Here is a 27,638-nt window from a genome sequence, read left to right on the forward strand (position 1 = left end):
CTGTGTCACCTAGCTGCCCCAAAATCGGGTCTTTATCTTCATTAACCTCTGCTTAAAATTTAACATTTCCTTCAGTGATAAATGTAGACATCAAACTGTTCATAAGCTTTACCAGACTGCCAAAGCAGACCCCCCCCACTCTTCTAAGCAACAGAATGAAGAATGTGTCCTGCCTGCACTTAGGAAAGGCAATTAAGTACTTCGAAAAAACAGCTGCACTTGGAGGCTTGGATTCGGCATTCAAGTTCTGATGCTATAGATGTGACCCTGAACAAGCCACTTAAACCCTTTTAGCCCAGATTTCATTGTCTGTAAAATAAAGAGTTTGGACTGTGTGACCTTGAATTCCCTTTTCACCTATAGATTTAATCCTATGTTTAAAAAGGGAATAAGAGAGCAATACAGATAACTGGAACATATACATATTATATAAGTGTCTTAGAGTTAGAAAGCAAAATCCAGTGTAAGGCCTAGGGATGGGGGGGGGCTTGCTGTAGGAGGAATTGAGCATTAAAGGATATGAGGGAAGAAAGTATTAACTGGCCAAATGTGAGCATTGCAGAGAGGCAGAAAGGAGTGTGAAGAATGGATTGAAGGAAAGAAATTCAAGATGGGAAGACCTATAAGGAGGCTATTTCAGCAGTCTAAAGAGATAGGGAGTTAATGTCCTGGAGTGGGAGAAGCTTGGAATAGAGAGGAGCAAACTAGTTTCAGACATTTTTTTTTAATTGAAGTCAGTAGACTTTGTAAACGATTGCTTTTGAAAAGGGAGGGAGAAGGACCAAGGAGTTTAGAGAGAAAAGTAATGAGCTTGATTTTAGACATGTTAAATTTGAGGTACAAGGATTGATTTTATCTTCTGTAGTTGTAGGAGAGCACTGCTACCAATTTTAGTGTCCGTGAAAAAAAAGCAGATTAAAAACCATTTAGTTTTCTGGGCCACTAAGAGGTTGTATCCTTTCTTTCATAGAGCAGTCTGAAATATAAAAATTAGTACTCTCCCCATTTTAAAGACAAGAAGTTGTGTGACTTGTCTAGTGTGTAAAAATGTTGGGCCTTGACTTCTTTTCTTCAATGCCCAGTGACCTTTCTACTACTAAGCTGCTTCTCAGTATTACATAAAGCCTTTGTGCTAGAGAAGGCTAACAGTTGATTAGTCATAAAGATATCCAAATAGAGTTGATTTCATATAAGGTGATTAAGATTTTTGAGATTGTGTTCCCTCTTCTGTATAATGCTGGAACAGTGAACTGTGGTTTGAAATCTCCTTCCTCTTGGAAGCGTAGAGGTTTCTCTTTTATGTTCTTTTAGGCAACTCTGCCTTCCTCAATTCCTCCTCAGTTTTTCTTAAAAGTAAGGGGTTTTTTTAATTCTTTTATTTATTTAAGGCAATGGGGTTAAGTGACTTGCCCAGGGTCACACAGCTAGGCAATTATTGAGCGTCTGAGGCCAGATTTGAATTCAGGTCCTCCTGACTCCAGGGCCGGTGCTCTATCCACTGTGCCACCTAGCTGTCCCCTCTTTTACATTCTTAATAACAGCTAGTGTTGCTTAGGTTTACAAAAATCCTTTACACATATTATTTCATTTGATCTTCATAAAGGTCCTGTGGTGATTTGAACTTTTTTTTTCTTGACATTTGTTCTCATTGTTGTAGGAGAGGTTTTGGGTGCAGAAACTCCCTTTAATACAGATTAGTAACTGTTCTACAACTTAAAACCTTAGAGCATTGTCGAGAACACTGAGGAGTTAAGGGACTTTCCCTGGGACTTTCTAGGAAGAAGAAAGGACAGATTTTATTCTCATCCTTGTGTTACAGATCAGGAAACTGAATTTCCAAGAAGTCAAGTGATTACCCATGCTAGTAACTGTCAGATGGAATTTGAACCAGGTTCTAGAAACTACAAATCTAGCATTCTTACATCTTGCTGGGCAGCATTCAATTCATTTTATCCAGAGCATAGTAAATGTAGCAACCCCACAGGCCTCAAGATATAATAGCCTTATGATATTTTGAAAAAGTTATTAAGATAATTCCCAGGAATTCCATTGTAACTCAAGGAGAGTGACCTGTCCGGTAATTTTGAATTAATTTTGAGTCAAAAAGTTAATTCATATTACATATGCCAGTTGGGAGGGAAACATTGTGTACTAAACTTCTCAACTAATTGTCACTTATTCATTGTAGTAATGTAGTTCATTTCAGTTTTTCTGTTAACTTATCCCATATCCCTTTATGAGTTACAAATCTTTTAAATTGTATGCAAAAATGTTATAGCCTTCCACTTACCTGATACAATAAGAGCCAAGCACAATGCCTAAAGGAAATTTACTCCATCTGTTTAAGTTGTTTTGTCATTCCTAATGGGTTGTGTTGGGTGTACTGAAGGACTGTCATCTCTGGTGTGAGAGTTTATTGAGCCTTTTTCAGGGCTGCTCATCCACCTCTGTTGTTCACCTTTACCCAACTCTTACCTACAGCTGCAAGAAGCTGTAGCTTGTGCAAAGCCACATCCCCACTAAAACCATCAGCAGAAAAGCTAAACCAGGTTGAGGGTAACCCATAGGTTTCAGATCCATTGGTGAATTAGGGGGATGTCTACATTAAGTAAGCGAAGGCCTCCTCCAAGAGAAAGGGAGCATGAGAAAGCTTTGTTACAGCAACCATGAAGGTAACTGAAACAAGTCTGTGGAGCATTTAGAGTTTGGTCTGACATTGAAGTATCAAAGGCCTTTGCTGCATTCCAGGTCACCCACAGTCATCCTGACTTTTGTCTTGCCACTGGATTTAGATGACTCTGGGAGAAAGAGTGTGTTGCTTGGTGCAACTCTGCCTTCCTCAAACTCAATTCATGCACGAGTCAAGACATCACCTAATGCAGTGGTCCTCTTCAAAAAGAAAGGATGAAGAACAACTTTACTAATGGACCATTAGCTCAATTATAGAAAACGTGGGAATAGCTCAACAAAACAAAACAAATGGTAGAACTGCCAGTGAATGTAAAACTATTTATTAGTATACTCCTCTTAGAGATCAGGATAAGCTTTCAGATGGCATTTCTATTATTTATATAAATTTGTGAATAATCCTGTCCTATCTCAACAAAATGAAAAGAACTATTAAAAAGTGTTAGAGTTAGAAAATCTGAATTTACTTAACTAGCTCTTTATGACCCTGGGCAAATCCTGAGGCTTAGTTTTTATGCCTGTAAAATGGAAATATATTTACACCAGTTCCCATAGTAATTATTAGGAAAGTATTTTATAAATACAAATAGTTATTGCATATGCTCCCCTGAACTTCCTAACCCCTTTTGATAGATTCCTTCGATAGGTTCATTTCTTTCACCTCTCTCTTCTCTGGCTTTAGTTCAGGTTCTGCTGAATTTTAGAAAAGAGGAAAAATTCAGTGAGCTCTGTTAATCTAGTTGTGATATCAGGTCCACTTGATCCTTAAGGCTATAATGTCCAGAATGGGAAAATTTGATCAGCAAAATCTTGTCAAATGCAAATTCACTAAATAGTTCCAAGTTACCAAACAGTTTCAAGTGATGTGTTAGACTTCCCCAAGTTGGGATTTATTTATTTATGTCTTTCTTAAATAAAAGACCTGGACATATTTTTAATGAGTCTAGAAGACTGCTAAATAGTTCAGCCTAGGAGCATGACTGAGAAATTGTAGTTCTCTAATTTTTATTGGTCACTTATGATAGCCTTTTTGTATAGAAATTATCATTCTAAGATTATGGTTGTACATCTCCAGCTCCAGTTCTAGCTGTAGCCCCCAGTTGCCCCGCCCTGTAATTTTGAGCAAATGCTATGCTGTCATTATTTGTATAAATGAGTAAGAACCTGCTCACTCAGGCCAGTGATAGTACTTTCTTTTGAAGAAAAAAGGCAATATTGTTGCTATTTTTCTTGGCAAGCCAGCTTTACTTTTTCCCTTAAATCAAACCTTTACTTTTAATCTATCCTTTTCCTTTTCAAAAAAGGAGTGGCAGTGCATCTTCCTGATCTCATTTTACTTTCTTTCATCCAAATGGAAGCCCAGTTACTTACTCCAGTAGGTAAATTTGTAGATATTTACCTCCAAATACCTTAAACCTTGCAATACTAATCAGTCTTGCCTCCAGAATCCCTTCAAAATATGTATTTCAGAGAAAGAAGGAAAAAATCTATGGGAATATAACGGCTGTTGTGATCATGACTAGCCTTCTGCTCCTGACACCTGCCCTTTCTCTAGCCCCTCCCCCAGATCTGGATGGAGTCTACTTTAAAGTGAAATGACAGACCAGGATAATAACAACAACATCTCCAGTAACCCCTTTGCTGCTCTCTTCAGTTCCCTGGCCGATGCTAAGCATTTTGCAGCAATCCAGAAGGAACAGCTGAAGCAGCAATCTGGTAAGTGTATGGGCCAACAGAAGCAGACAAGTTGACCCAGAATGGGTACTTTGCAAATCCAGTATGTCTGGGGGCCACAATTAGAAATGGACTTACAGGTTGAAGCAGATAAGAGTTATTTTCACAAAGGAAAAGAGCCAAGGTTAACAGGTGGCTCCAAGGAGTTAGATGCTCTTTGTGAGCCTAAAGCTATCAAATTATCACTTGTTCTAGTACTTTCAAAAAGCACCTGTAAAAAAAACTCCTGTATTTGCTTCTTTTTGACCTGAAACTCTTAAATAAAATAAAAAGATTTTAGGTTCATTGCCACAGGCTCCTCTCAGGGCTAACTCTACTTATTCTACAGGATAAGTATATCTATAGTCTGTTATATCAAAATGCTATTAGAACAAACCCCTTAAGAAAGAAAACGAATCCCAAACCCCATTGTAAAAAAGAAAAATCAGATAGTTTAGTATAGTGGAAAAAAAAATTGCCTCCGAAATCTAAGTACCTGGATTCAAAACCTGTCTCTAACCCCCTATACCTGTGTTACCTTAGGCAAATCATTTAATTTGTATAGCCCTGAATTTCCTCATCTGTAAAAGGAGGGGGTTAAACTACATGACCTCTTCACTCCGTTCTAGTTTTGAAGATTTATAATTATGGCACTGACAGAATATGAATACAAATATACTCATCAGAAAATGGTCCCATTGACCTGTGACCAGACATAGGATAGCTAAGGATCTGCTATTTTTACTTATGGAATAGAAAGAATAGGTTGATATTTCTTAATCACTTTGAATGTTTCCATAATTCCCTAAATACCATCTTCTACCAAAAAAAGAATATATCACAGGATTTCCAAGCTGCTTCATCATTAGTAGAGAAAACTTACTGACACTTTCCCCCTATTTTTCCATTTCAAGAATGGTTGGAGAGGTACTTACATGAATTACAGACTCTCTTGTTGAAGGAAAGGAAAAGTTAAGAGAAAAGAGTAGTAAGATGTATGAAAAGGGGAGTGAAGTGGAATGAAAAGTAACTTGAGGTAGAGATTTTGTGTTTTTCATATGCAATCTTTGTTCTATGAATTTAAAAAATTTTTTCTTTGGTGTTTGTTAAATTCAGAATATATAAAATATGTGTAAAATAAAATGTTTTAATCAGGAAAGGTTTTTGTGCTGATAATATTGAAAAGTTTCAGAGAAATTTTTTAAGCTCCTTCCATAGTTTCCTGATATACTTCTGTTGCCTTAGTTCCTCCTTCCCTATCTCAAATGAGATTAAGGTGATTAAAGAGGAGTAGGGAAATTAAGAAATGAAAAATGGTAAAAAAAAAAAAAAAATGAAGTAATAGAAAATATACTCTAAGTGACTTGGCTGGTATCAAACTCAAATGTGTTAAATAAAAAAAATCTATGGTTTATGTGCATATGGAAGCAATGGTGCTAAATAATATTCTAGCAGTAAGCAAAAGTTAGACTATCTGAAACTGGGAGCAAGGCAGGCAGCAGACAGGAGGAACAATTCTGGCATGTGCTCTGGGTCTAGGTTGGCATTAGGACTACTTAAGTTCCCCTGGGTATATCATGCTATCAGGTCCAACTTGTTTTCTATCAGCAATTACTGCTGTGCCAAAAACTTTAGCTTCCTACTTTGAAACTCATTTTTATAAGCTCTACTACAGAAAAACAGAGCCTGCTTTTGAATGGATTTTTCAGAATGTGATTTCATCATTCTGTAAGAAAGAACTAACAGGCCCAAATTAGTTAATGGTTTTTGGTGAATGATACCACTTTTTCAGTCTTCCTATGTGGAACCATATTTAAATGAGGTAGTTTTTTAAGATGCTTTTTTAAAAATTGAGGGAGTTGAACTTTGGTAAGCAACACTGACTTATTTCCAGGATTCTGTAGGGAACCTCATATTGCTATTTTCTTAGTTTGAGGTTCAACTATTTGTATTGAGGGTAGGGGGCAACCCAATCCTTTCTCTTTATAAAATTTGACAGTAGCCACAGTTAAAGTTGGTATTCTACAGTTTACTTGCCCTGCCTTGAAACTATCAATAGTTCATTGATGGATTTAAAATCCCACATTGCCCATTCTTCTTTCTTTTCTACCTTCCTGGAATTGGACTGTTTTCTTCCCCAGAGAAGTGCATGTTTACATGATCAAATTTATTGGCAGATGAACCCTCAGCTAGCCCTGATGACTCGGATAACAGTGTCTCGGAAAGTTTGGATGACTGCGACTACTCTGTCTCTGAGATTAGCCGATCATTCCGTTCCCAGCAGGAGATATGTGAGCAGCTCAACATCAATCACATGATCCAAAGGATTTTCCTCATTACCCTGGACAACAGTGAGTCATCAACTCTATTCATTTTCATAGCTTATTCTGATCATTGTTCAATGTTCCTTATAATCATACAAAACTACGGTACCTTCTAGGGTAAGAAGTTATCTTGGAGTAACATCTTAACTTGTTCACATCCTTCCCTGTCTTAACTTCCCTCTCCTATATCCAAAGAAGTTGTGAACAGACAATGGGACTGAGTTCTATTTCTCACTTATAGTTCTTCTTCCTCATGTAAAAAGTGAGCATAATAAATATTCCCACTTTCTTCCCAAAGGTGGCACAGGCATGCACTTCTGTTCATGAAAAGAAATAGAGCATTCTTTCCTCCACCACATTCTGTCTGTGTTGGGACTCCTGGAAAATGACTGTTGTCTTATCATGAGAGCCTTTCTAAATTTTGTGTTATTGTTGGATTCATGGCAAGGCAAGGTTTTTTTGTAATCAGTGAAGGCAAGGTTTTTTTTGTAATCAGTGAGATAATTTCTATCTTCAGTTCCCATACTTCTTTGAATTTATTGGGACCCCCTCTTATGTCATCTGAAAACACAAAAATTAGGAGAAATGCTGCCATGATTAACATTCAGAGTAAGAAAGAGACATAGCCTAAATTAACGGATAAAAACCATTTCCCAGGTGACCCAAGCATGAAAGGTGGGAATGGGATCCCCAGTCGATGTGTATATTTGGAGGAACTGGCAGGAGACTTGGATGAGCAAGACTGGCTTGATATGAACAACATTGAGCAGGTATTGTTTTCAACTTAATTCTCTGGATAAGATTGAATCATATGTAATTGTGAGGAAGTTGAATTTAAAACCTCTACATGAGTCTGTAGTGATTCCAGAAATCAAACAGATAAATTTCACTTACTAGCTGCTAAAAGCAATCATAGTTACTGTTTCTCCTAAAGTGTGATGTGAGGAAAAGCTAGTGTAGATGATCAAGTTGGGCAGCCTCTCATGGTACCTCAACATATCTTGATTGTCCCATGGTAGGAATTAATCTTTGAGTTGAAAGGCAGTGTTTGGTTTGTTTATTTTTAGTGAGACTCTGCTCTACTTCTAAACAATGGATCAATAAATATTTATTAAATCCTTACTGTGTGCCAGGGATACAAAAAAGAGGCAAAAGATAATCCCTGCCCTCAAGGAGTTAACCATCTATTGGGTTGGACAACATATAGACAAATATAGAAAAAACAAGTTATATACATGATAAATAGAAAATAATTAACAAAAGGGAAGCCCTAGAACTAAGAGGAGTTAGGGACAGTTTCCTGTAGTAGGTACTTAATGAAGGCCAGGGAGGTCAGTAGTCAGACTGGCAGGGAGAGAACATTCCAGGCATGGTGGACAGCTAGAGAGAATTCCTGGAGCCATGAGGTGGTATGTCTGTTCATGAAACAGAAAGGAAGCCACTGTCATAGGGAATAAGATGCAAGAAGGCTGAAAAGGTAAGAGTCTAGGTCTTCCTAACTTAGGTCTCTATGCCCAAACAACATTTTGTAATTGCTTCTGAAGACAGTAGATGGGGTGAGGAAATAATTTGAAGGGTAAATTGGAGGGGAGAGAGACTTTAGACAGGTTGGCCCACCTGGAGGCTATTATACTGGTGGGAGTGTCAGACAAGAGATGGTACAGAGTTGAAATCTTCAAATCTTGGCAATAAATTGGACATGGAGTAGGGGTGAGAGAGAATGAGGAATCCAGGATGACTCTCAGGTTTTGTGCCTGAGGACTAGGAGGCTGATATTCCTCAACAAGCAGTCATAGGGAAGAAAGGAGTAAGGGAGAATTTAACGGGAAGGCTATTGAGTTATTTTAGACATATTGAGCTTAAGATGTGAACTGCACATTCTAGTTCAAGATGTCTGAAAGGTAGTTGAAGATGAAAGATTGAAAGTCAACAGAAAGATTGGTACAAAAAAGGTAGATTTGACATAGAGATGGTAATTAAGTCCATGGGAACTCATCAGATCACAAAATAAAGAGAAAAAGAGAAGTCAAGGAGAATGAAAATGGAGTAAAGAATCCCTTTGAAGAGCAATTTTGATGGAATAATAAAGTTGGAAGCCAGATTATAAAGAGTTAAGAAAAGAATGGACCAGCTAAATGGTACAATGAGAGTGCTGAACCCAGAATCAGGAGGACTTGAGTTCATATGTGGCCTTACCAGCTTTGTGACCTTGGACAAATCTCTTAACCCTGTTTGCCTCAGTTTCCTTAAGAGGGAAATGAAAAAAGCTTTCCAATATCTTTGGCCCAAAAAATCAATTAAAAAATCCAAATGGGATCACAGAGAGTCAGATATGACTGAAATAGCAACAAAAAAAGAAAAGGGTTAAGGAAATGGAGGCATCCCTTGTAGATGGCCTTTTCATGGAGTTTGGCTACAAAGGGTAAAAGATATAAAACAATAGTTAGAAGGATAGAAGAGTCAAGTGAAAGTTTTTTCCAAGATGGAGAAAATGGGCATGTTTTTAGGCAATAGGAAATGAGCCTGTAGAGAGGGAGAGCTTTAAAATAAGTGAAAAGGGGGGCGGCTAGGTGGCGTAGTGGATAAAGCACTGGCCTTGGAGTCAGGAGTACCTGGGTTCAAATCCGGTCTCAGACACTTAATAATTACCTAGCTGTGTGGCCTTGGGTAAGCCACTTAACCCCATTTGCCTTGCAAAAAACCTAAAAAAAATAAAATAAGTGAAAAAAGAGTGGGGATGACAGAGGAGACAATTTTTGGAGGGGATGAAATGGAATCTCTTGAATAAGGAGAAGTGTTAGCTAGGGAATGCATCCCTTTTTTAGCATTGGTTGGCAATGACTATACACATCTTTATAGTCTAGCATTAAGCCTGTAATTGTTTACAACTTTTTGTTGGTTTTTGCTGTCATTAGGCCCTCTTTACTAGATTGCTGCTTCAGGATCCAAGCAACCACTTGATTAACATGACCAGTTCCACAACATTAAACCTCTCTGCAGATCGAGATGCAGGAGAGAAGCATATTCTTTGTTATCTTTATTCCTGTTTCCTAAGAGCAAAAGAGGAGGTAGGGGAATGACTTTGAACCCATATTTCTTATGATGTATTTTATCTCTTCTGTGAATGACAACATTTTTGCACTGTTTCCCTTTTACAGTGTTAGTTTTCAGAAGTCTTCTGTATATAATGTAAAGTCCCTCATGTCTTCTGCATTGTGAATTTGCTAAATAATCATTTATAATAATTATAGGGGAAATCCAGTATCTACATATTCCTTTTCTGAGAATGGTACCACCATTCTCCAAGTCAACCTGACTTAAAATCTTTTATTCTTTCCCTTCTAATTTTCCACACCCGTGGAAGTTATTGTCTTGTCTTTTCTACCTCTCAGGTATGTCTTATATCCATTCCTGCTGCCACCCATCCTACTCCAGACCCTCTGACTTGGATTGATGTGATAGAATTCTAACCCTGCCCCTAGCTTCTTTGATTTCTACCTCCAGGCCATCTAACAGCTGCTATTAGTTATCTTCATAAAATGGAGTATATAACTTCAGTATTTCTCCATTGGAGTATAAAGTCCATAGTTTTTGGCCTGGAATTTAAGGACCTTGACAGTCTAACCCTAACTACCTTTGTCTCCCATTATTCTTATTGGAATCATTTAGGTAACCTACCAAATTGAATTTGACTCAAGTGTTGTCTGAAAACAAGTATGTGGGTTTTGGCCTCTCTACTTTTCCTCACTGTTTATTCCATTTTAAAATTCCCATCCCTTCTCTAATGCCCTTTCCACTGCTAGAATTACCTGTCCAAATCCTTTCTTTCCTATAAAACCTTATGTAAATGCCATTTCCTTCATGAATCATTTCCTCATTTCCCTGCTCTGAACTCCCAAGTTACCCTGTAGCCCTTTTTGCACTTCCATAGTTTACTTAGAGCAAATTTTTTTTATGTTTTCCTTTTCATATTAACTCTACATTTCTCAGAGATTTAACTATCTCTTATTTTCCCATTCATTACCTGCATACAAATTTATTTCAGGCCAAATTGTTTCAGTCTTTCTTCTCTCCCTTTAGATTACCAAAGTACCAGAAAACTTGCTGCCCTTTGCTGTGAGGTGTAGGAACCTAACAGTGTCTAATACCAGAACTGTCCTCCTCACCCCAGAGATTTATGTTGATCAGAATGTCTATGATCAGCTGGTAGACCTCTTGTTGGAAGCAATTCGAGGGGCCCGTAAGTATGGAAGTGAGAACTAGCATTTTGAACTTTTGGAGACCTAGACAATATTAGTCTCTTCATGGTCTGTCATTTTTGGCTCTGGTCAAAGTGAAACAAGAGCTCATCATTTTTTTAAAAAATGAACAAATTGTCTCCCTACCACTGGACTTATATTCACTTACCCTCTGAGGTGTCAGTTTATAACTCAAATCAGTCAGATTAACTTATTTTTAATACCTAGATGAGGCAACTACATTGATGGGAAGAAAGAGGAAAGGAGGAAAAAGAAAGAGGATGGGACATTTTCGGAAAGTAAGAATTGGGTAGAATACCAAAATGGAAGGTTTGAAATTGGCCACGGATGACGATAAAGTCCGGTAAGCCCAGTGGTCAGATGGAACTAGCACAATGATACTTGTGTTTAAAAAAAAAAAAGTGAAACAAGAAATCAGCCCTTTAGGTTTAAATATTCCTTATATTCCTGCCATCTGTTTCAATGAATAATGCACTTCTATGAAGTACTTTAAGAATTGCAAAGTTCTTTCAACTCTGTAAGTTAAGTAGTACAAGTATTATTATCCAACATTTATAGATAACAGATTCATAGATTTAGAGGTGAAAGGGACCTCAGACCATAAAAACCCTATCATTCAGTTGAGGAAACTAAGACCTAGGGAGATTAAATCATATGCTGCCTTAAAGGCCAAAGGTATATAAATATCATTTATAGGGCAGCAGGATTTTGGATTGGCATGAGGAAGACATTTCTAACAATTAGAAAGTAGTCCCAAAAACCAATTAGTCAGTTGTATTAAGTTTCTATTACATACCAAATACTTGTTAGAATTTGGGAATATAAATACAAAGGTTAAAACAATCCAATTTGTAAAACACTTATATTCTAACAGTTAAAACTGGAAGTATATATATAGAATAAATAAAAATATTAAAAATAAAATCATTAACTACAAGGTAGTTTGGGAAGATAGGCATGACTTCAATAGTTGTGAGGGGAATTGAGAAAGATTTCTTTTAGAAGGTGGCCTTTTTGAACCAGATCTTAAAAGGATATAAAGGCTTGGGGTGGAGTGCTATATGTAAAGAACGAAAAAGACTGCATTTGTTTTATCATAGAGCAAAGGGTGGAGAGCAGTGTTCAGTGAGACTGATCAAACAAGTCAAAGGCAGGTCATGAAGATCTTTAAAAGCTCATGAAGCCTGAAGGCTCGAAGAAGCCATCAGCATTTGGAAATCAGATGGTCAGCATAGAATGGACTGGAGTAAGGAGAGAATGGAAGCAGGGAAGCCAAATAAGATATGATTAGGGCCTGAACGATTTGTTTAGTTGGTAGCTGTTTGAGTGGAGAGAAATGTAAAAATGACAAAATCTGACACTTGATTTAAGAGAATTAAAGAGAGAGTGTAGAGTTCAGGATAATGCCAAGGTTACAAATCTGGAAAATAATGGTGCCCTTATTGGAAATAGGGTTTTGGTGGGGAGATAATGTGTTTGGTTTTGGATATGTGTAGTTTTGAGAAGTCTTTGGGACTAAGTCCAGTATGAAGTGTCCCCTAGGCAATTGGAAATGTAGAATTAATCCTCCAGAGAGACAGACAGACAGACAGACAGATCCAGGAGTTATTCTCATAGAGATGATGAATTCACTCCATGAGATTGTCTGCTTTACTAGGAATACTTACTCAATGTGGAATTTGAAACCATGTCCTCTGATTCCAAAGCACAATAACTCTAGATTTTCCCCCTGTACCATGTATACTGGATCTCTGATCCTTAGCATAGTGTTTTCTATTTAGTAAGCTCTTATTCAATATATTTTCATTGACCACTACATTATTTTCTTTCCGTCACACACAAGTAAATGTCCTGAGTCAGGATTTGTGTCTTGTCCTTCTAACTTCAAATCCATGAGCTTTCTATTATACCATGCTGCCTCTCTTTCCAAGGAAGTCATATTCAAGTGACTAGGGCTAAACGTATAAAGACAGATATGAAAAAGGATAAAGTATCAGATTTATTTACCCATCTTAAGTTTCTTTGATCCACTTTTTCTTCCCATTTTCTTGTTCCATTATTAGATTTTGAAGATGTAACTGAGTTTCTCGAAGAGGTCATTGAAGCCTTGACGGTGGATCAGGAAGTTCGAACATTTCAAGAAGTCATGGTTCCAGTATTTGACATTTTATTGAGCAGGATAAAAGATTTAGATCTCTGTCAAATCTTGCTATACACATATCTAGATATGCTTCTCTATTTTACAAGGCAGAAGGATATTGCAAAAGTAAGTCCACAAATTTGAAAAGGTCCTCCTGGGGCTTTCTGTGATAAGGATCAAATATTCACTTACTCTTGGATGATTTTCAAATGACTTCTCCCAATATAATTATTATCTTTAGACTTAAGAGAAACAAAAGAAAAAGAACTCAGTTTGGTTTCCCCATCCTCTTTAGATTCTTAGATCTTGACACAATGATCCAGTTATTCCTGTACAAAGAGATCAGTAGAGTTCATTTCTACTTCCCTACAGGTTTTTGTAGAGTACATTCAACCCAAGGACCCCAGCAATGGACAGATGTACCAGAAGACCTTACTGGGAGTAATTCTGAGTATCTCCTGCTTGTTAAAGACTCCAGGAGTAGTGGAGAATCATGGCTATTTCTTGAATCCATCCCGATCCAGTCCCCAAGAGATCAAAGTGCAGGAGGCCAACATTCATCAGGTGGAAATTCTCACTTGGATACCAGGCCCCAAGCCTTAAGGAAAACAAAAAGGGTCTTCTGAAAATAGTTGTAAATAAGGTGGTTTGAGCTCCATTTAGGGAATAATTTTCATTGATCATTACAGAAGTAGTCTGTATTCTATAGAAACTACTGAAAGAAATCGCTGTTCTGTTGAAGTTCAGAGAAAGCAAAAAATAAAACCGGAATGGTGTCTGAGAACAGTCTACTTTGAGTACAGTGCCCTTTGCTGCTATGACATCTATTTTGATAGCCTCCCAAACCTTACTTTTCTTTATTATGCATTTATAATCGAGGCCCTTAAGTCCCTTCATTTGAGTAGGATAAGTCAAAAATTTGCTTTAACAATGAATGCTCCCCTCCCTAAACTAATTGCTTTCTTCGAACTCTACTTTAGTTAGACACTTGGAGATGTAATATCATAAATAAGGGAGTTTTAAGCCTCCCCCTTTACCATCCAGTCAATATGGCTTTCTCCAAGGTTATAAAGCATTCTGAATTCAGCATTTCATAAAGAAATCTATCATGGAGAGCCCAAATTTTCCAAAATTAATCTGATATGGAGAGTGAAGGGCAAAATTGGCATGTTGTTAGAAATGAATAGACATAATGTTTGGCTAAAAATGTTAGGGAGTATAAAACTGGAACTTTTTGGTGTGGTATTTTTTTTTAAAACAGTTTATGGCCCAGTTCCATGAAAAGATTTACCAGATGCTGAAGAACTTGCTCCAACTCTCTCCAGACACCAAGCATTGGATCTTGTCCTGGCTTGGAAACTGCTTATATGCTAACACAGGTCGCACCAAGATCTGGGCCAATCAGATGCCAGAAATCTTCTTCCAGATGTATGCCTCAGATGCCTTCTTCCTGAATCTGGGTGCTGCTCTCCTGAAGCTGTGCCAGCCATTTTGCAAACCTAAATTCCCTAGACTGCTAACCTTTAACCCTACCTACTGTGCCCTCAAAGAGTTGAATGATGAAGAGAGAAGGATAAAGAATGTGCATATGAAAGGTAAAATAGAAAAGATTTTTCAAATTCATAATGGACATAGGTTGTCCAGTATAGTTTCTTCTCTTAATATTTGTACCTTTCTCCTAAAGGAAAAGAGATGAGGCAGAGGGGAGAGATTTAAGAATGGAAACCATAGAAATGAATGAACAGCTAAACTACATCTGGTCATTTTGGGGTGGACTTTTGATTCTACCTTGAGTCCTTATTCTCAGGAGTTAGAGTAGGTTTATGAGCTGCTAATTTTGACACTTCTTTTTTTAAAGGTTTAGATAAAGAGACCTGTTTGATCCCTAAAGAGAGTGATCAGGAGATGCAGTTTGCTCAAAACTATAACCTGGTAACAGAGAATCTGGTTCTGACACAATACACCTTGCACGTGGGATTTCACAGGTTTGTAATTCTTCTGTATTATATAATCATTGTCCATAACCAAGATTGTCCTAGGTGAGTCCCAGAGGTTTAGAATCATTCCAGACTTCAGATTCACAACAGGTTGGGGTAAGGGGGGAGGCATTGAAATGTAATTATTACTTATTTGAGAGAGTCTTAAAAAATTATGGTTATGCCAGTCTCAGTTCACCAGCACTTTAGCCTGAAGGATCATCAATTTTAAGCTTTAATCTTTTTTACTGCCACTCTTCTGGGAAGACTGGATTACATTACTTAATCAAGCATCTATTAAATATCTACTATATTCCAGGCCCTGTGCAAGGCTTTGGGGATACAAGACAAATGCTCCTCTCAAGAAGCATACATTCTATCTAGAGACAACACGTGTGTGTGTGTGTGTGTGTGTGTTCAGAATAAATACAAGATAAATGACATAGGTATGAATCCCCCTGGATTCAAATCTAGCCTCAGACATTTTTAGCTATGTGATCCTGGGCAAGTTATTTCACCTCTGATGGTCTCAGTTTCTCAAATTTAAAATGGAGATAATAATGTACACCCTCCTAGTTGTTGTGAGGATCTAATGAGAGAGTATTTGTAAAGGGCTTAGCACATAGGTTCTGTCAAAATTCTTATTCCCTTCCCTTCCTCCTTCCTCTACTAGCAATGGGGAATCAGGAAAGGCTTCATGCACAAGGTAATCTTTGAGCTGAGTCTTAAAGGAAGCAAAGGATTCTGTAAGTCAGAGGTAAGAAGACCGTAGTGTATTTTAGGCGTGGAAAATGACCAGCCCAGAGACATAAAGGCCAAGTCGTGAAAAGGAACTGCTGAGGTAGATTGGGGCCAGGTTGTTACAGGCTTCAAAAGCCAAACAAAGAAGCTTCTGTTTTAAACTGGATGCAAGAGGGAGACAGTGGTACCTGAGCAGGAGAGTGACACAGACCTACCTTCACACAAGGAAACTCATTTTTGCACGTCTGCCAAAATGGGTTAGAATAGACAAAGACCAGAGGTAGGGAGGCCTGGAAGGTGGTGGTGAGAGTGAAAACTAATGTGATTGTTTTGAATATTGAGAGAGCTGTTGTAAAAGTAGAGAAAGCAAGATGTGGCCACTGATCAGATGATTGAGAGGTAGATGATGGCACTGACATTACTATGGAAAGGATAACTTGGAAAGGATGGCTATGCTTCTGTCTCCAAGTCCAGCCATATATCCACTGTGCCACCTAGCTGCTTCTAAGCAGTTCAACACAACCAGCCACACCTGACAGGATAGTCAGTGTTCCACACTTACCTCTTCCATACCCAACCTCTACAAAGAGAGATGGGAAGCACATTTTTCTCTTCATCTTTCTTTTTTTGGAGGCATTTGGGATTAAATGACTTGTCCAGAGTTGCATAATGATCTGGCCAGGTTTGAACTTAAATTCTCCTGACTCCAGGATTGTGTACACCTAGCTGCCCCTATTTTTCTCTTCTTTTGGGCTCCAGCATAATCTTTATAATTATACAGTATGTAATTTGAGGTTTGGGGTTTTCATTTATATTATTATAGTTATATATATATATATATATATATATATATATATATATATATATATATATATATATACACACACATACATGTGTATAAATTTATATATATACACACATTTTGTGTGTGTGTGTGTGTGTGTGTGTGTGTGTGTATAAAATAACTATGATAATGTAAATCTAGATGTCTTTTATGTATTGTTTTCCTGATAGGCTTAGTTCACTTTGTATCAATAGGTATGTCTTCTCATGTTTCTTTGCAGTCATATTCAATAACATAATCCATTATACTTATATACCAGGATTCATTTGACTACTACCCACAGAATGAACATCTGCTTTGTTCCTATTTCTTTGTTACTATAAAAAAAATGCTGCTAGAAAGGTGCTATGGCACTTTTGTGTATTGGACTTCCTTGAGATAAATGCTTAGCAGTGAGGTCTTCAAAAGACATGACTATTTTAAACACTTTTTAAAGCAGATTGCTTTCCTTGATAGTTGGATCACTTCATTGTTTTTCTAAAATAAAAAAGTAATCAGTTGTGATCTACTTGTAACTTAACTAAATAAGTTTCTCAAATCAATTCAGCAGATATGTATTAAGCATAAAGTATAAATAGGGATGCCATTGTGTTTTATGCTTTTCAAGACTATGAAAGTTGCAGTTAAATCAGGACTCTCCTCTTGTTTCCACTTTGCGTCCATTGGGTCTCAGCAGGTTTTTGGGGTTGTGCTTTTTCTCCATCGTCTCCCCTCCCTATCCTTCATTACTCATAGATGCACACAAAACACACACACACACACACACACACACACACACACACACACACACACAAAGCATTTTTGGATACCTGATGTACCCTGGGTAGTCTGTGACAGACTCCTTTCAGCTTCCCAGACTCATTCTGTCTGGTCTCCCCGGGGCAGGTTGCATGACCAGATGGTAAAAATCAACCAGAGCTTGCACCGGCTGCAGGTCGCTTGGCGTGAGGCTCAGCAAAGTGCCAGTCCCACTGCGGACAGCCTCCGAGAGCAGTTTGAGCGCTTGATGACTGTCTATCTCTCCACGAAGACTGCTATGACTGAGCCGCAGATGCTACAAAACTGCCTCAATTTGCAGGTGTCCATGGCTGTTCTTCTGGTTCAGCTAGCCATTGGCAACCAAGGCACAGAGCCAGTAGAGCTGACCTTTCCTTTGCCAGATGAGTACAGCTCTTTGGCTTATGTGCCAGGTGAGTTGGCTCTTCCTTTGGAACTTCCTATTTATAACTGGCAGATCTGAATTGAGTCTTCCAGAAGTTTAAACTTAAGATTGACTTTTCTCTCTTATTTTCAGTCCTTTTCAGAGAAATATCTTTTAATGTTATATGTGTTGTCTAGTGGTAGAAATGTAAAAAGATCCCACTTGTATGCAAGTTAGAAAACAAGTTAGAATTCCCAAAGCTATCAATGTTGTTTAGATGCTAATATTCTTCCACAGGCTTTTACCTATAAAAGGTCTATCCTTGATGATATAGTTTTTATATTACTAACTTTTTACAGGATGAGCCTGTGATGCTTTATTCATTTATTCAGCAATTCATTTCAGCACAGTAGGTGCAAGAGGAAATGTAAAAATAAGATAATCTTTACACTTAAGGAATTACTGAATCATAACTATGACCAAACAGGTATATAATACAAATTAGAATTTTTATGTGTAATAGGAGCATAAAGTCTATAAAGGTAGATGAGAAAAAGATCACTTTAATCTGTTGGAGATTACAGAAAACTTCATGGAAGGGGTCTTGTTTGAACTGGACCTTGAAGGTGGGTAAAATATTAAGAGAAAGTGAGTATAGGAAAGGACATTCCAAGTATAGAGGAGAAAACGAGCAAAGGAGGGAAAGCACAAAACTTTAAGGAGATGACTGTTGTTAAGGGAATAGCTATTAATCTAGTTTGGCTACAGAAAATAATGTGTGAGAAAGGAATATGAGATGTCTAATAATGTCTAATAATGTTAATGTTGTTAAATGTATCTGAAAAATGTCATCAACAATAAGTTTATAATTGTTTTATAAAGCCAGCAGTTAGCCTTGGGAGCCAAAGAGGAAACACTAGCATATGTCACTTTGCTAAGCTCTATAATTATTGCTTGGATGTGCTCAGATCCCTATACTAATTCTAGTCAACTATATGTGAATAGTAAATATATAGAGAATTCCTCATCTAACCCTTTACCTTGATTAGAATTGACCTTTCCAGTACATTTTCACAAGTCAACTGAAAGTCTCTAATTTAAGCTCCACCATAAATGTGGAGTAAAAGAAAAAGTAAATGTTGCTAAGTGAGAGAGGATCAAGCATTGGCCCATATTCCTAATCCATCAAGAAAAACAAGTGAACATTTACATTTGCAGAATTTTTTGCGGATAACCTGGGAGATTTTCTTATTTTCCTACGGCGCTTTGCTGATGACATCCTGGAGACATCAGCTGATTCCCTGGAGCAAGTTCTTCATTTTGTCACTATTTTCACTGGAAGTGTAGAAAGGTAATGTGCTAACAGCTTGACTTCTGTTGTTATATAGACCCACAGAATATCCAGAGTGCTTTCAAAGCAAGAATAAATAAATAAGCTTAAATCATAAGGGGATGCTTTGAACACTTATGTTAACATTAATGACTCACCTGATCTTCCTTAGGTCTCTCCACACTAGAGAATATACATAGTAAGCAAAGAATTTTGCTCCCTTGAGGGTTCATCCAGCACATGAGGTTCAGATGAGATTTTAGTTGTTAATCCCTTGTTAAAGCAGAAACACCATCATGTTAAACCCAAACAGTTACAGCTAATGCCTTTTAAGTAACTGCAAACAATAATAGCAGCAGTGCAGTTTGGTCTTGCAGTCCTAGAATTGGAGTCTGGATACAGATCCTGCCTTCCTAGTTCAAATTATGGACAAGTCATTTAAACCCTCAGTCTTTGTTTCCTCTTTTGTAAAGAACTTGCACCTCTCTACCTCACATAAGGTTTGTGAAGAAAATATTTTGCAAACCCTAAAGTACTACCTAAACATGAGGAGTTATTGTTAGTAGTGATATGTGCTGTACTACCTCTGATCTGTCCAAATTCCCTTTCATAGATTTTCTAACTATCTTCTATCAAAAACCATAAATGTGACTACTTGTCTCTCTGGTTTAAGTATAACAGGAAATAGACCCTATCTGTAAGTTCATAGAACTGAAGGTATGACTGAGGGGGGCCTCCTACCCTAGAAGAAGGGGAGTAGAAAGATGGGTCTCCACTTCCCTAATTTTTTAAAATGGAAAACAGAAGCCATTACCTAGCTCTCATAGAATTAAATGGACTTAATGAAAAATCATCCTTCCCCAAACATACACTACATGCGAGGCATCAAGAATGATATATAATGTACAGGTCTATGGTCTCAGCCTTTGTAAACTGAAAAGAACAATAAGGGCTAACTTATGTAACAGGGTCTAGAAACTCCATGTTAAGTCTCCTCAACTTTGCATTTCAATTCCTTCACAATCTGGTCTACCTTTCCAGACTTAGTTCATATATTCTACATTCCAGCCAAACCAGCCTACCTGCTTACTGTTCCTCAAACTCAGCATTCTATCTCCTACCTGTGCTTTTCCAATCTGCCTTCACTTCCACTTTTTAAAATTCTTAGCTTTTTTCAAAGCTCACCCATGCCAACCTCCTTCCTAAAGCTGTTCCTAGTTGCTGGTGTCTTCTCACTTGATATTATCTCATTATTTACTTACCTGTTTTATATACTGTATCCCTGATTATCATGGAAACTTCCAGAGGCCAAGAATTCTTTTTGTATTCCTAATACCTAGCCCAGAGCAGAGGCACTGAATAAATGTTTGAGGAATTGAATGAAAGAGAGAGATTAATATTTAAAGTTCTGTATTGTATAGAGTTGTGACACTAAGAAGGACCTCTGACCTTCAGATAGGCACTACATGAGGTATCTTCTCAGGAATCATGTCTTGCATAGCATTGCCCCAGAAACTGACCAGTTGAAACAATAGACTGTTCCAATTTGACAGCCAGTTCTCCCCATCCTTGTTATCCTATCTCCTAAACACATTGCAGAATGAAGAACCCCCACCTGAGGGCCAAACTGGCAGAGGTGCTAGAAGCAGTCATGCCACACCTGGACCAAGCCCCAAACCCACTGGTATCCAGCGTGTTCCACCGTAAGCGTGTGTTCTGCAGCTATCCCTATGCAGCCCAGCTTGCTGAAGCACTCATCAAAGTCTTTGTAGACATCGAGTTTACAGGTAAGCAGCTGTGAAGGGTCTCTATACTGAGACACTGACAGCCTGGCAGATCTTTTCTGGAAGAGAAGGAAGTACCAGGGTACTAGACTTGATCAAATCAGAGTCAGTTAAACCCATTAGTCTATCTAATTGGGGCACACAGACCCTTCTTTTCCCTTATCTGGGTAAAATTGCAAACAACAGGTTCAAAGACAACTTATTAACTGAGGTTCTTCCATCTTAACCAGCCTGTCTGCCTATCAGGCTTCAAATGCTGTCAATCGGTGTTCTCTTCCTTGCTTAGCAGTGAGTGAAGCCCCTTAGTTGTGGCCAGATGGTATACCAATCCTAACTCATTCAAATACTGGCATGTCTCGAGTTGTCATTCAAGCCCAGTTACAGGGGGACTCCTTCTCAGCAGTGATAGCACTACTGTGTCAAAGGCATCATAAGCAACAGGTTATCTGTCCCTGAGGTTAGGATGCAGTGTCATGTTCTGACTTCCTGTCTTTCAGTGTTATCAGGAACCAGTTGGTTTCACGGTTGGAAGATGGAGTTCCAAGAATGAGGGAGCTGAATTGAGCTTGATACAGATGTTAAATTTGGGGAAAGCTGGAAGTGTACCTCCCACCCACCCCCACCCCCCCACCCTATAGTAGGTGACCATAATAATAGCTTGGAAGACAAAAATTCTGAAGTCACAGTCCACTACCACATCTCTAGTCCAAGAAGAAATATGTCTGGAAATATATCTCTGCAGTGGTACTTCACTTCCCCATTACTTTTTCTATGGCACCTCTATAACATAGCTTGATGAGTGTCATATATTTGGACTTGGTAGTGTTTATTTTCTTGGTTCTTGTTTTGCAGCTTAGCTGCTGTTCAAGTACCTGCTATGACAATGATTCCTTGCTGAGCAAGGTGTTCTGTACATCTGTTGCCCAAGATATCATCAGGAAATGAATGTATATCTCACCCTTTCTCTGACCAGATGGTAGCTCTGAAAGGAGATGCCCCTAGAAGCTTTGGCAGCTTTGGAATGAAAGAGGTTTCCTATTCCCCATGTCACTCTTGCCAACTTTCATACTCTGATTGTTCTTTGTCCTACTGGCTTTCTCCAGGAGACCCCCATCAGTTTGAACAAAAGTTTAACTACCGCCGTCCCATGTATCCCATCTTAAAGTACATGTGGGGAACAGACACCTACAGAGAAAGCATAAAGGTAAGATAGTTAATGGTGAAAGAAGTGTCTTTCCAGTAACAACAACAACAAAAAGCCCAATGGGCTATGGTTTCATGCTAACATCTTTCTCTTGGGATGGGGATTGCAGGGTTTAGCTGATTATGCCTCTGAAAATTTGGAGGCCATGAATCCCCCTCTCTTTCTCCGCTTCCTGAATCTTCTGATGAATGATGCTATCTTCCTATTGGATGAAGCCATACAGGTAAGAAGATGGTTTGACAGTCTCCATATTAGCAAATCATAAATTTATACTTTCTCATCAAAATAGAGCAATCTCATATTTCTTTAATAAAAGCAGGATCAATTTCTCACGCTGAACTTGTGAATGTATAAGTAGAACCAAATGGTCTTATCACACCTGATATGGGATCATATACAATCTACCAAGTAATTTTTCCCTGTTGACTAAAATCAGGGGGCATTGAAACTAACTGGGTAGGGGTGAACTGCTTTAGCAGAGATTAAACAATATAATATGAACAATGAGTTATTGGTAGAATTAATTCATGGAGCCAAATCTATAAAATAAGAGAGCTTGGCTTAGGATAAGTTTTTGTGTGGGGAATCCCAAATTGTCAATATTCTTCATCTCCCAAATCTTGAGTGACAATGATAGGGTGGATTCATAATGATGTTATTGGAAACAGTTATTTTTATGTTTTACAAAATATAAAACATTATTTGGTATCTTTCAGCCTCTTGGGTGTGATTAACCACACTTAATGAAAACTGCTTAATGCCACTATAAAAAGCAACCTTCATACACTAAGCAAAACCTTTCCCATGATGGGAGTAGGGGAGGACAATTTCCCAGAGGAAGGCAAGCAGTTAAACCTTGGGGACAGCCTGTTGAGTTCATCTTGACCCTCTTGTTAATTTGCCATATCCACAGCTATTTATTTGGAAACACCAAAGGGTTTTGTCTTGTGTTCCTTTTTTTAAGCTGGTATTTTCATATGAGATTTTTTTATAAACTCAGGAGAGTGAATGAACAGACTATGATGTGTAGTTCTTCCCAACAAGAGCTGCTATGACACAAAGACAAAGCAGATGGCAATTGCATGCATCGATTTGTCGTTGTTTGCCACAGTTACATACTTGATAGAGCTTTCATGATGACAGGAAGCATTTTGATTGTCTTTTGATTGTGGAAAGGAGCAGATCTGGACTCAGAGAGCTATAGTTTCAATCTTGATCTTGGACAAGTTATCATTCCTTTCTAGCATTAGTTTCCTCCATATAAAATGAGGAGAACAGACTAGCTGAACTCCAAAATCCTTACAGCTCTTAGTCTATGATCTCAGATTTTTCATACCTGCCCAGATGACCAGATCATTTTCACCTCATGTACAATCTTACAGAAATTTGGAGTTTAGGGTCTTTCATGGTCTTGTTCAGTCCATATCTGAACTGTCTACAGTATACTTACCTGATAAATAGTCATCCAGCTTCTTATAAGTACCCCCTAATGATGGGAAAACTTGCTATCTGTAAAATGAGGATTGTTGTGATTTCAATAAGATAATGATTGTAAATCTCTTAGCCCTATGCCAGCACATAGTAAACTCTATATAAATGATAGCTGTTGTCAATCATAATTATTATTTTCACCTCCTGAAGCAGCCCATGTCACTTTCAACAGCTGTAGTGGGAAATTTTTCCTTACACTTCAACTTCTTATTACTCAAGTCCCATGATAAGATATATAGGGTCTCTCAAAAGTTTTAATGTAGTTTTAAACTTTAATAACTCAAAGTTTTAAATTTAAAGACTGTCTAGAATGCCATTTTTCTTAGATGATCTTGGAAAATCTCATTTTCACTGACTTACATTTGAGTTGCTGGGGTTTTAACTTTCATTTGAAATATTCCTTGAAATATTTTCCTTTTCTCAACTATTTTCTTTTATTACCTAGCAAACTTTAGTGTATGTTGAATTTGAGAAATTTAAGTGAAGCCTCTTGATTCATCCCACAAATTGTTTCTACTTTCTTTAGTACTTAAGCAAGATAAAGATTCAGCAAATTGAGAGGGACCAAGGTGAATGGGACAGTTTGTCTCCAGAGGCCCGTCGAGAAAAGGAGGCCAGTTTGCAGATGTTTGGGCAGCTGGCTCGATTCCACAATATCATGTCTAATGAAACCATTGGTACCTTGGCTTTTCTGACATCAGGTAAGAAAAGGAATATCTGCATATCTAAAAATTAGTGGTAGCAGCACTAAACTTTGTTAGGGGGACCTTTACCTGTCTTGCCTTCAAGTAATAAAGAATTGCCAATAGTTCGACTTAGAGTACCATCCATTTGTGTTCCAGAGATCAAGTCCCTCTTCGTTCACCCCTTCCTGGCTGAAAGAATCATCTCTATGCTAAACTACTTCCTGCAGCACCTAGTTGGTCCTAAGATGGGAGCCTTAAAAGTCAAGGACTTCAGCGAATTTGATTTCAAACCCCAGCAGCTTGTTTCAGACATCTGCAACATCTACTTAAATCTCGGGTACTGAAAGTGGTTCTTTTCAGATCAGAGAGAAGGCTGATAGGATCTTAAAATGTAATCATAATTGTGGGGGTAACAGAGTGGTCATTTTATGGAGATGTGAATGTGATAATAGAGATCTAATTTCTTTAAAATCATGTTTTCAGGAGAAGCTAGGTGGCAGTGGATAGAGCCCTGAAATCAGGAGGACCTGAGTTCAAATCCAGCCTCAAATACTTAATACTTCCTTAACTGTGTGACCTTTGGCAAGTCACATAACCCAATTGTCTTACCAAAAAACTCATGTTTTCAGAATTTAAATTTTACCTGATATTTAATATTATCTTTTATATGGAGCATTATTTGGAGTGATAAATGTTATGACCACTATGTATAAGAGATAAATTTCAGAGGTTCTGAATTGAAAGAAATATATATATATATATATATATATAAAACTTTTAAGTCTGTAGGAAAAAACTCACTAGGTCTTCCACCCAGAATGTTGCATGCAATTTTTCTAAATCAAATACACAAACATGGCTTATAAGTGATAAGTGATAGGAGATCTTTTCTGAACCATAGCATGTATCTCCTTTGTTTGACATGTTCTCTTCCACATTATCTCCATCTAGTGATGAGGAGAATTTCTGTGCCACTGTGCCCAAGGATGGGCGATCTTACTCCCCAATGCTCTTTGCTCAGACAGTTCGAGTCCTAAAGAAAATAAACAAGCCTGGAAATATGATTGTGGCTTTCAGCAATCTGGCAGAGAAGATCAAGGTAAGCCAGGGAAACACTATTGTATGACTGCTTACATCCTGTGCTAAAACCAGTCTGCCATTTTCACTATTTTGTTAAGGGAGTATAAAAATGGTGTATAAAGAGCTTCATCATAGGTTAATCAGTGATTTGATGTACTCTTTTCCTATTAATCTCATTTGTTTGACTTGCACTAATAAGAACTTCCTTGGTTTTACCCTGCTAAAGGAAGAGAAGAATGTAAAAATACATTCATTTTTCTTCCTAAGGGAGGGAAGTGACTCAAAGGGGTCTCAAATAAGAATTATTGAGACAGAACTCCCCCACTCAGGTGTATTTTGCTACCATTAATTCATTCCCCGTGGGGATCTAGTTAATTCTCTTGATGGATTTATACAGTTATATTTCTACATTGTTTAAAGCTAAAATAATTCACTATTCACATAAAGCAGAGTTCCATTAGCAAGTATCCTGCTTCACGGAAGGTAAAACTGAAATAGAATTGATTAAGGGGTATGAACTTGTTCAGTAAAGAAACTGGAACCCAACTATCATTATATTCAGTCTATCTGATACATTGCCTTTTAAAAGACATCATTCCTTTTCCTTGATTGAAGGATTTATTCAATGAATAAGACACTCTCTACTTAGAACTGTGAACAATTTACTGGGTGGTAAAGAAATAAAGTGCTAGAAATGACAGGTTTAAATTCAGGTGACAGTTTAGTGCCTTGCTTATGATGGTCCATCATTGACAGCCATATTTCCATATGTAAAATTTGACTGCTCTTGTGGTTTGTCTAACTAAAACCAGAAATAACTTTTCATATTCATATTTAGCCTACATGGGAGATTCTGTAACTATGCAAATGACAACTTTATCTGAATTTTGGCTTTTAGAACAGGTGTAAGAAAAGAAAACGTTCTTTTCTTGTGTTGTTTGACTTTTTCATACTAACATTTGAATGACAGGAATTAGAGGATGGATTTTAGGTTTTTGCAAGGCAAACGGGGCTAAGTGGCTTGCCCAAGGCCACACAGCTAGGCATATCAAGTGCCTGAGACCGGATTTGAACCCAGGTACTCCTGACTCCAGGGCCAGTGCTCCATCCACTATGCCACCTAGCCGCCCCTTCATACTAACATTTGAAACTCATTTCTAGCTCACAGGAGCCAAAATGCATTTTGGTCTGGAGACAAAAGTTGGTCATCTTCCTTGTGTCTGTTCAGATGGTAATGATAACTTGTAGTGGGGGGAAAAAAAGATTAGACTCACATGTCAGTGCTAAAAGCAGTTCATGATTTGAATGTTTAGGCAGAGCCATTGAGCCTTTCATAATCAGTAGCTTTGGAAATCCAATACTAACCACATGGTTTATTGCTCTCAGTCTCTTGCAGATCTCCAACAACAGGAAGAAGAGACCTATGCAGATGCCTGTGATGAGTTTCTAGATCCCATCATGAGCACACTGATGTCAGACCCTGTTTTGCTACCATCTTCCAGAGTCACTGTGGACAGGTCCACAATAGCCAGGCATTTGCTCAGGTATTCACATTCTAGAACCAAACAAACCTTGAGAGCAGAAACCATAGCTGTCTTGGTTTCCTAAGCCCTGAATATAGAGGTATCAATATAGTAAGTACTCTATATTTATTAGCTAATTTGATCTTTCTGGATGGATAAGAGAAATTTAATATCTCAAATTAGGCACCCCATTCAGAAATGGTTACTCCTAAAATGATGGTAAAGACAGGTTTAAATTCATGTAACAGTTTAGTGCCTTGCTTATGATGGTTATCACTTCCTTTCTTGAGAAACTCAACAAATAACATACATTATAAAATAATTCATTTTAAATTTTTCTTCATAAAAATTTAGTTTTCAACTTGTACTAATCATCCAGATTAAGTCTTGTCTTATTCTATAGTTATGTATGTAAAAGTTATGTAAAAGCTTTCCCAAGCCTACTACTAAAGCAGCTCCAGGAATTATCACCAGCAAGAGCACTGGTAATGTCTACTGCCACTTTTAAGTGCTTAAGGAAATGAACATCAGTAAAATTATTCTTAAAAGCAGATATAAAGGCAGTGTGAAGTTAGGAAAACCTGAATTCAGTTTACACGTCTAACATATGTATAGACCAAGACCCTGAGCAAGTTTTACTTAACTTTTTAGCTAAAAGGTGCAGGATAGTGATTGATTTATATTTGGTAGTTTTCTAAACCAATACCTTAGGTC

The 27,638-nt window shown here is 37.8% G+C and overlaps 1 protein-coding gene across 1 annotated transcript in view; it reads left to right on the top strand.

Annotated features, from left to right (window-relative positions):
* Window positions 1-27,638, top strand: part of UBE4A (ubiquitination factor E4A) — a 34,183-nt gene that overhangs the window by 2,810 nt on the left and 3,735 nt on the right. The window contains exons 2-19 of the mRNA XM_074215172.1: window positions 4,244-4,404; window positions 6,579-6,752; window positions 7,383-7,495; window positions 9,641-9,793; window positions 10,806-10,965; window positions 13,048-13,250; window positions 13,497-13,688; window positions 14,386-14,719; window positions 14,983-15,109; window positions 17,571-17,875; window positions 19,045-19,177; window positions 20,756-20,943; window positions 22,044-22,144; window positions 22,254-22,367; window positions 24,162-24,336; window positions 24,478-24,658; window positions 25,273-25,420; window positions 26,788-26,945. Coding sequence (XP_074071273.1) covers window positions 4,284-4,404; window positions 6,579-6,752; window positions 7,383-7,495; window positions 9,641-9,793; window positions 10,806-10,965; window positions 13,048-13,250; window positions 13,497-13,688; window positions 14,386-14,719; window positions 14,983-15,109; window positions 17,571-17,875; window positions 19,045-19,177; window positions 20,756-20,943; window positions 22,044-22,144; window positions 22,254-22,367; window positions 24,162-24,336; window positions 24,478-24,658; window positions 25,273-25,420; window positions 26,788-26,945 — 3,080 coding nt within the window. The 5' untranslated portion in view covers window positions 4,244-4,283. The remainder of the gene's footprint in view (window positions 1-4,243; window positions 4,405-6,578; window positions 6,753-7,382; window positions 7,496-9,640; window positions 9,794-10,805; window positions 10,966-13,047; window positions 13,251-13,496; window positions 13,689-14,385; window positions 14,720-14,982; window positions 15,110-17,570; window positions 17,876-19,044; window positions 19,178-20,755; window positions 20,944-22,043; window positions 22,145-22,253; window positions 22,368-24,161; window positions 24,337-24,477; window positions 24,659-25,272; window positions 25,421-26,787; window positions 26,946-27,638) is intronic.

The sequence above is a fragment of the Macrotis lagotis genome, chromosome 1 (assembly GCF_037893015.1).
Source record: "Macrotis lagotis isolate mMagLag1 chromosome 1, bilby.v1.9.chrom.fasta, whole genome shotgun sequence".
Classification (NCBI taxonomy): Eukaryota; Metazoa; Chordata; class Mammalia; order Peramelemorphia; family Peramelidae; genus Macrotis; species Macrotis lagotis.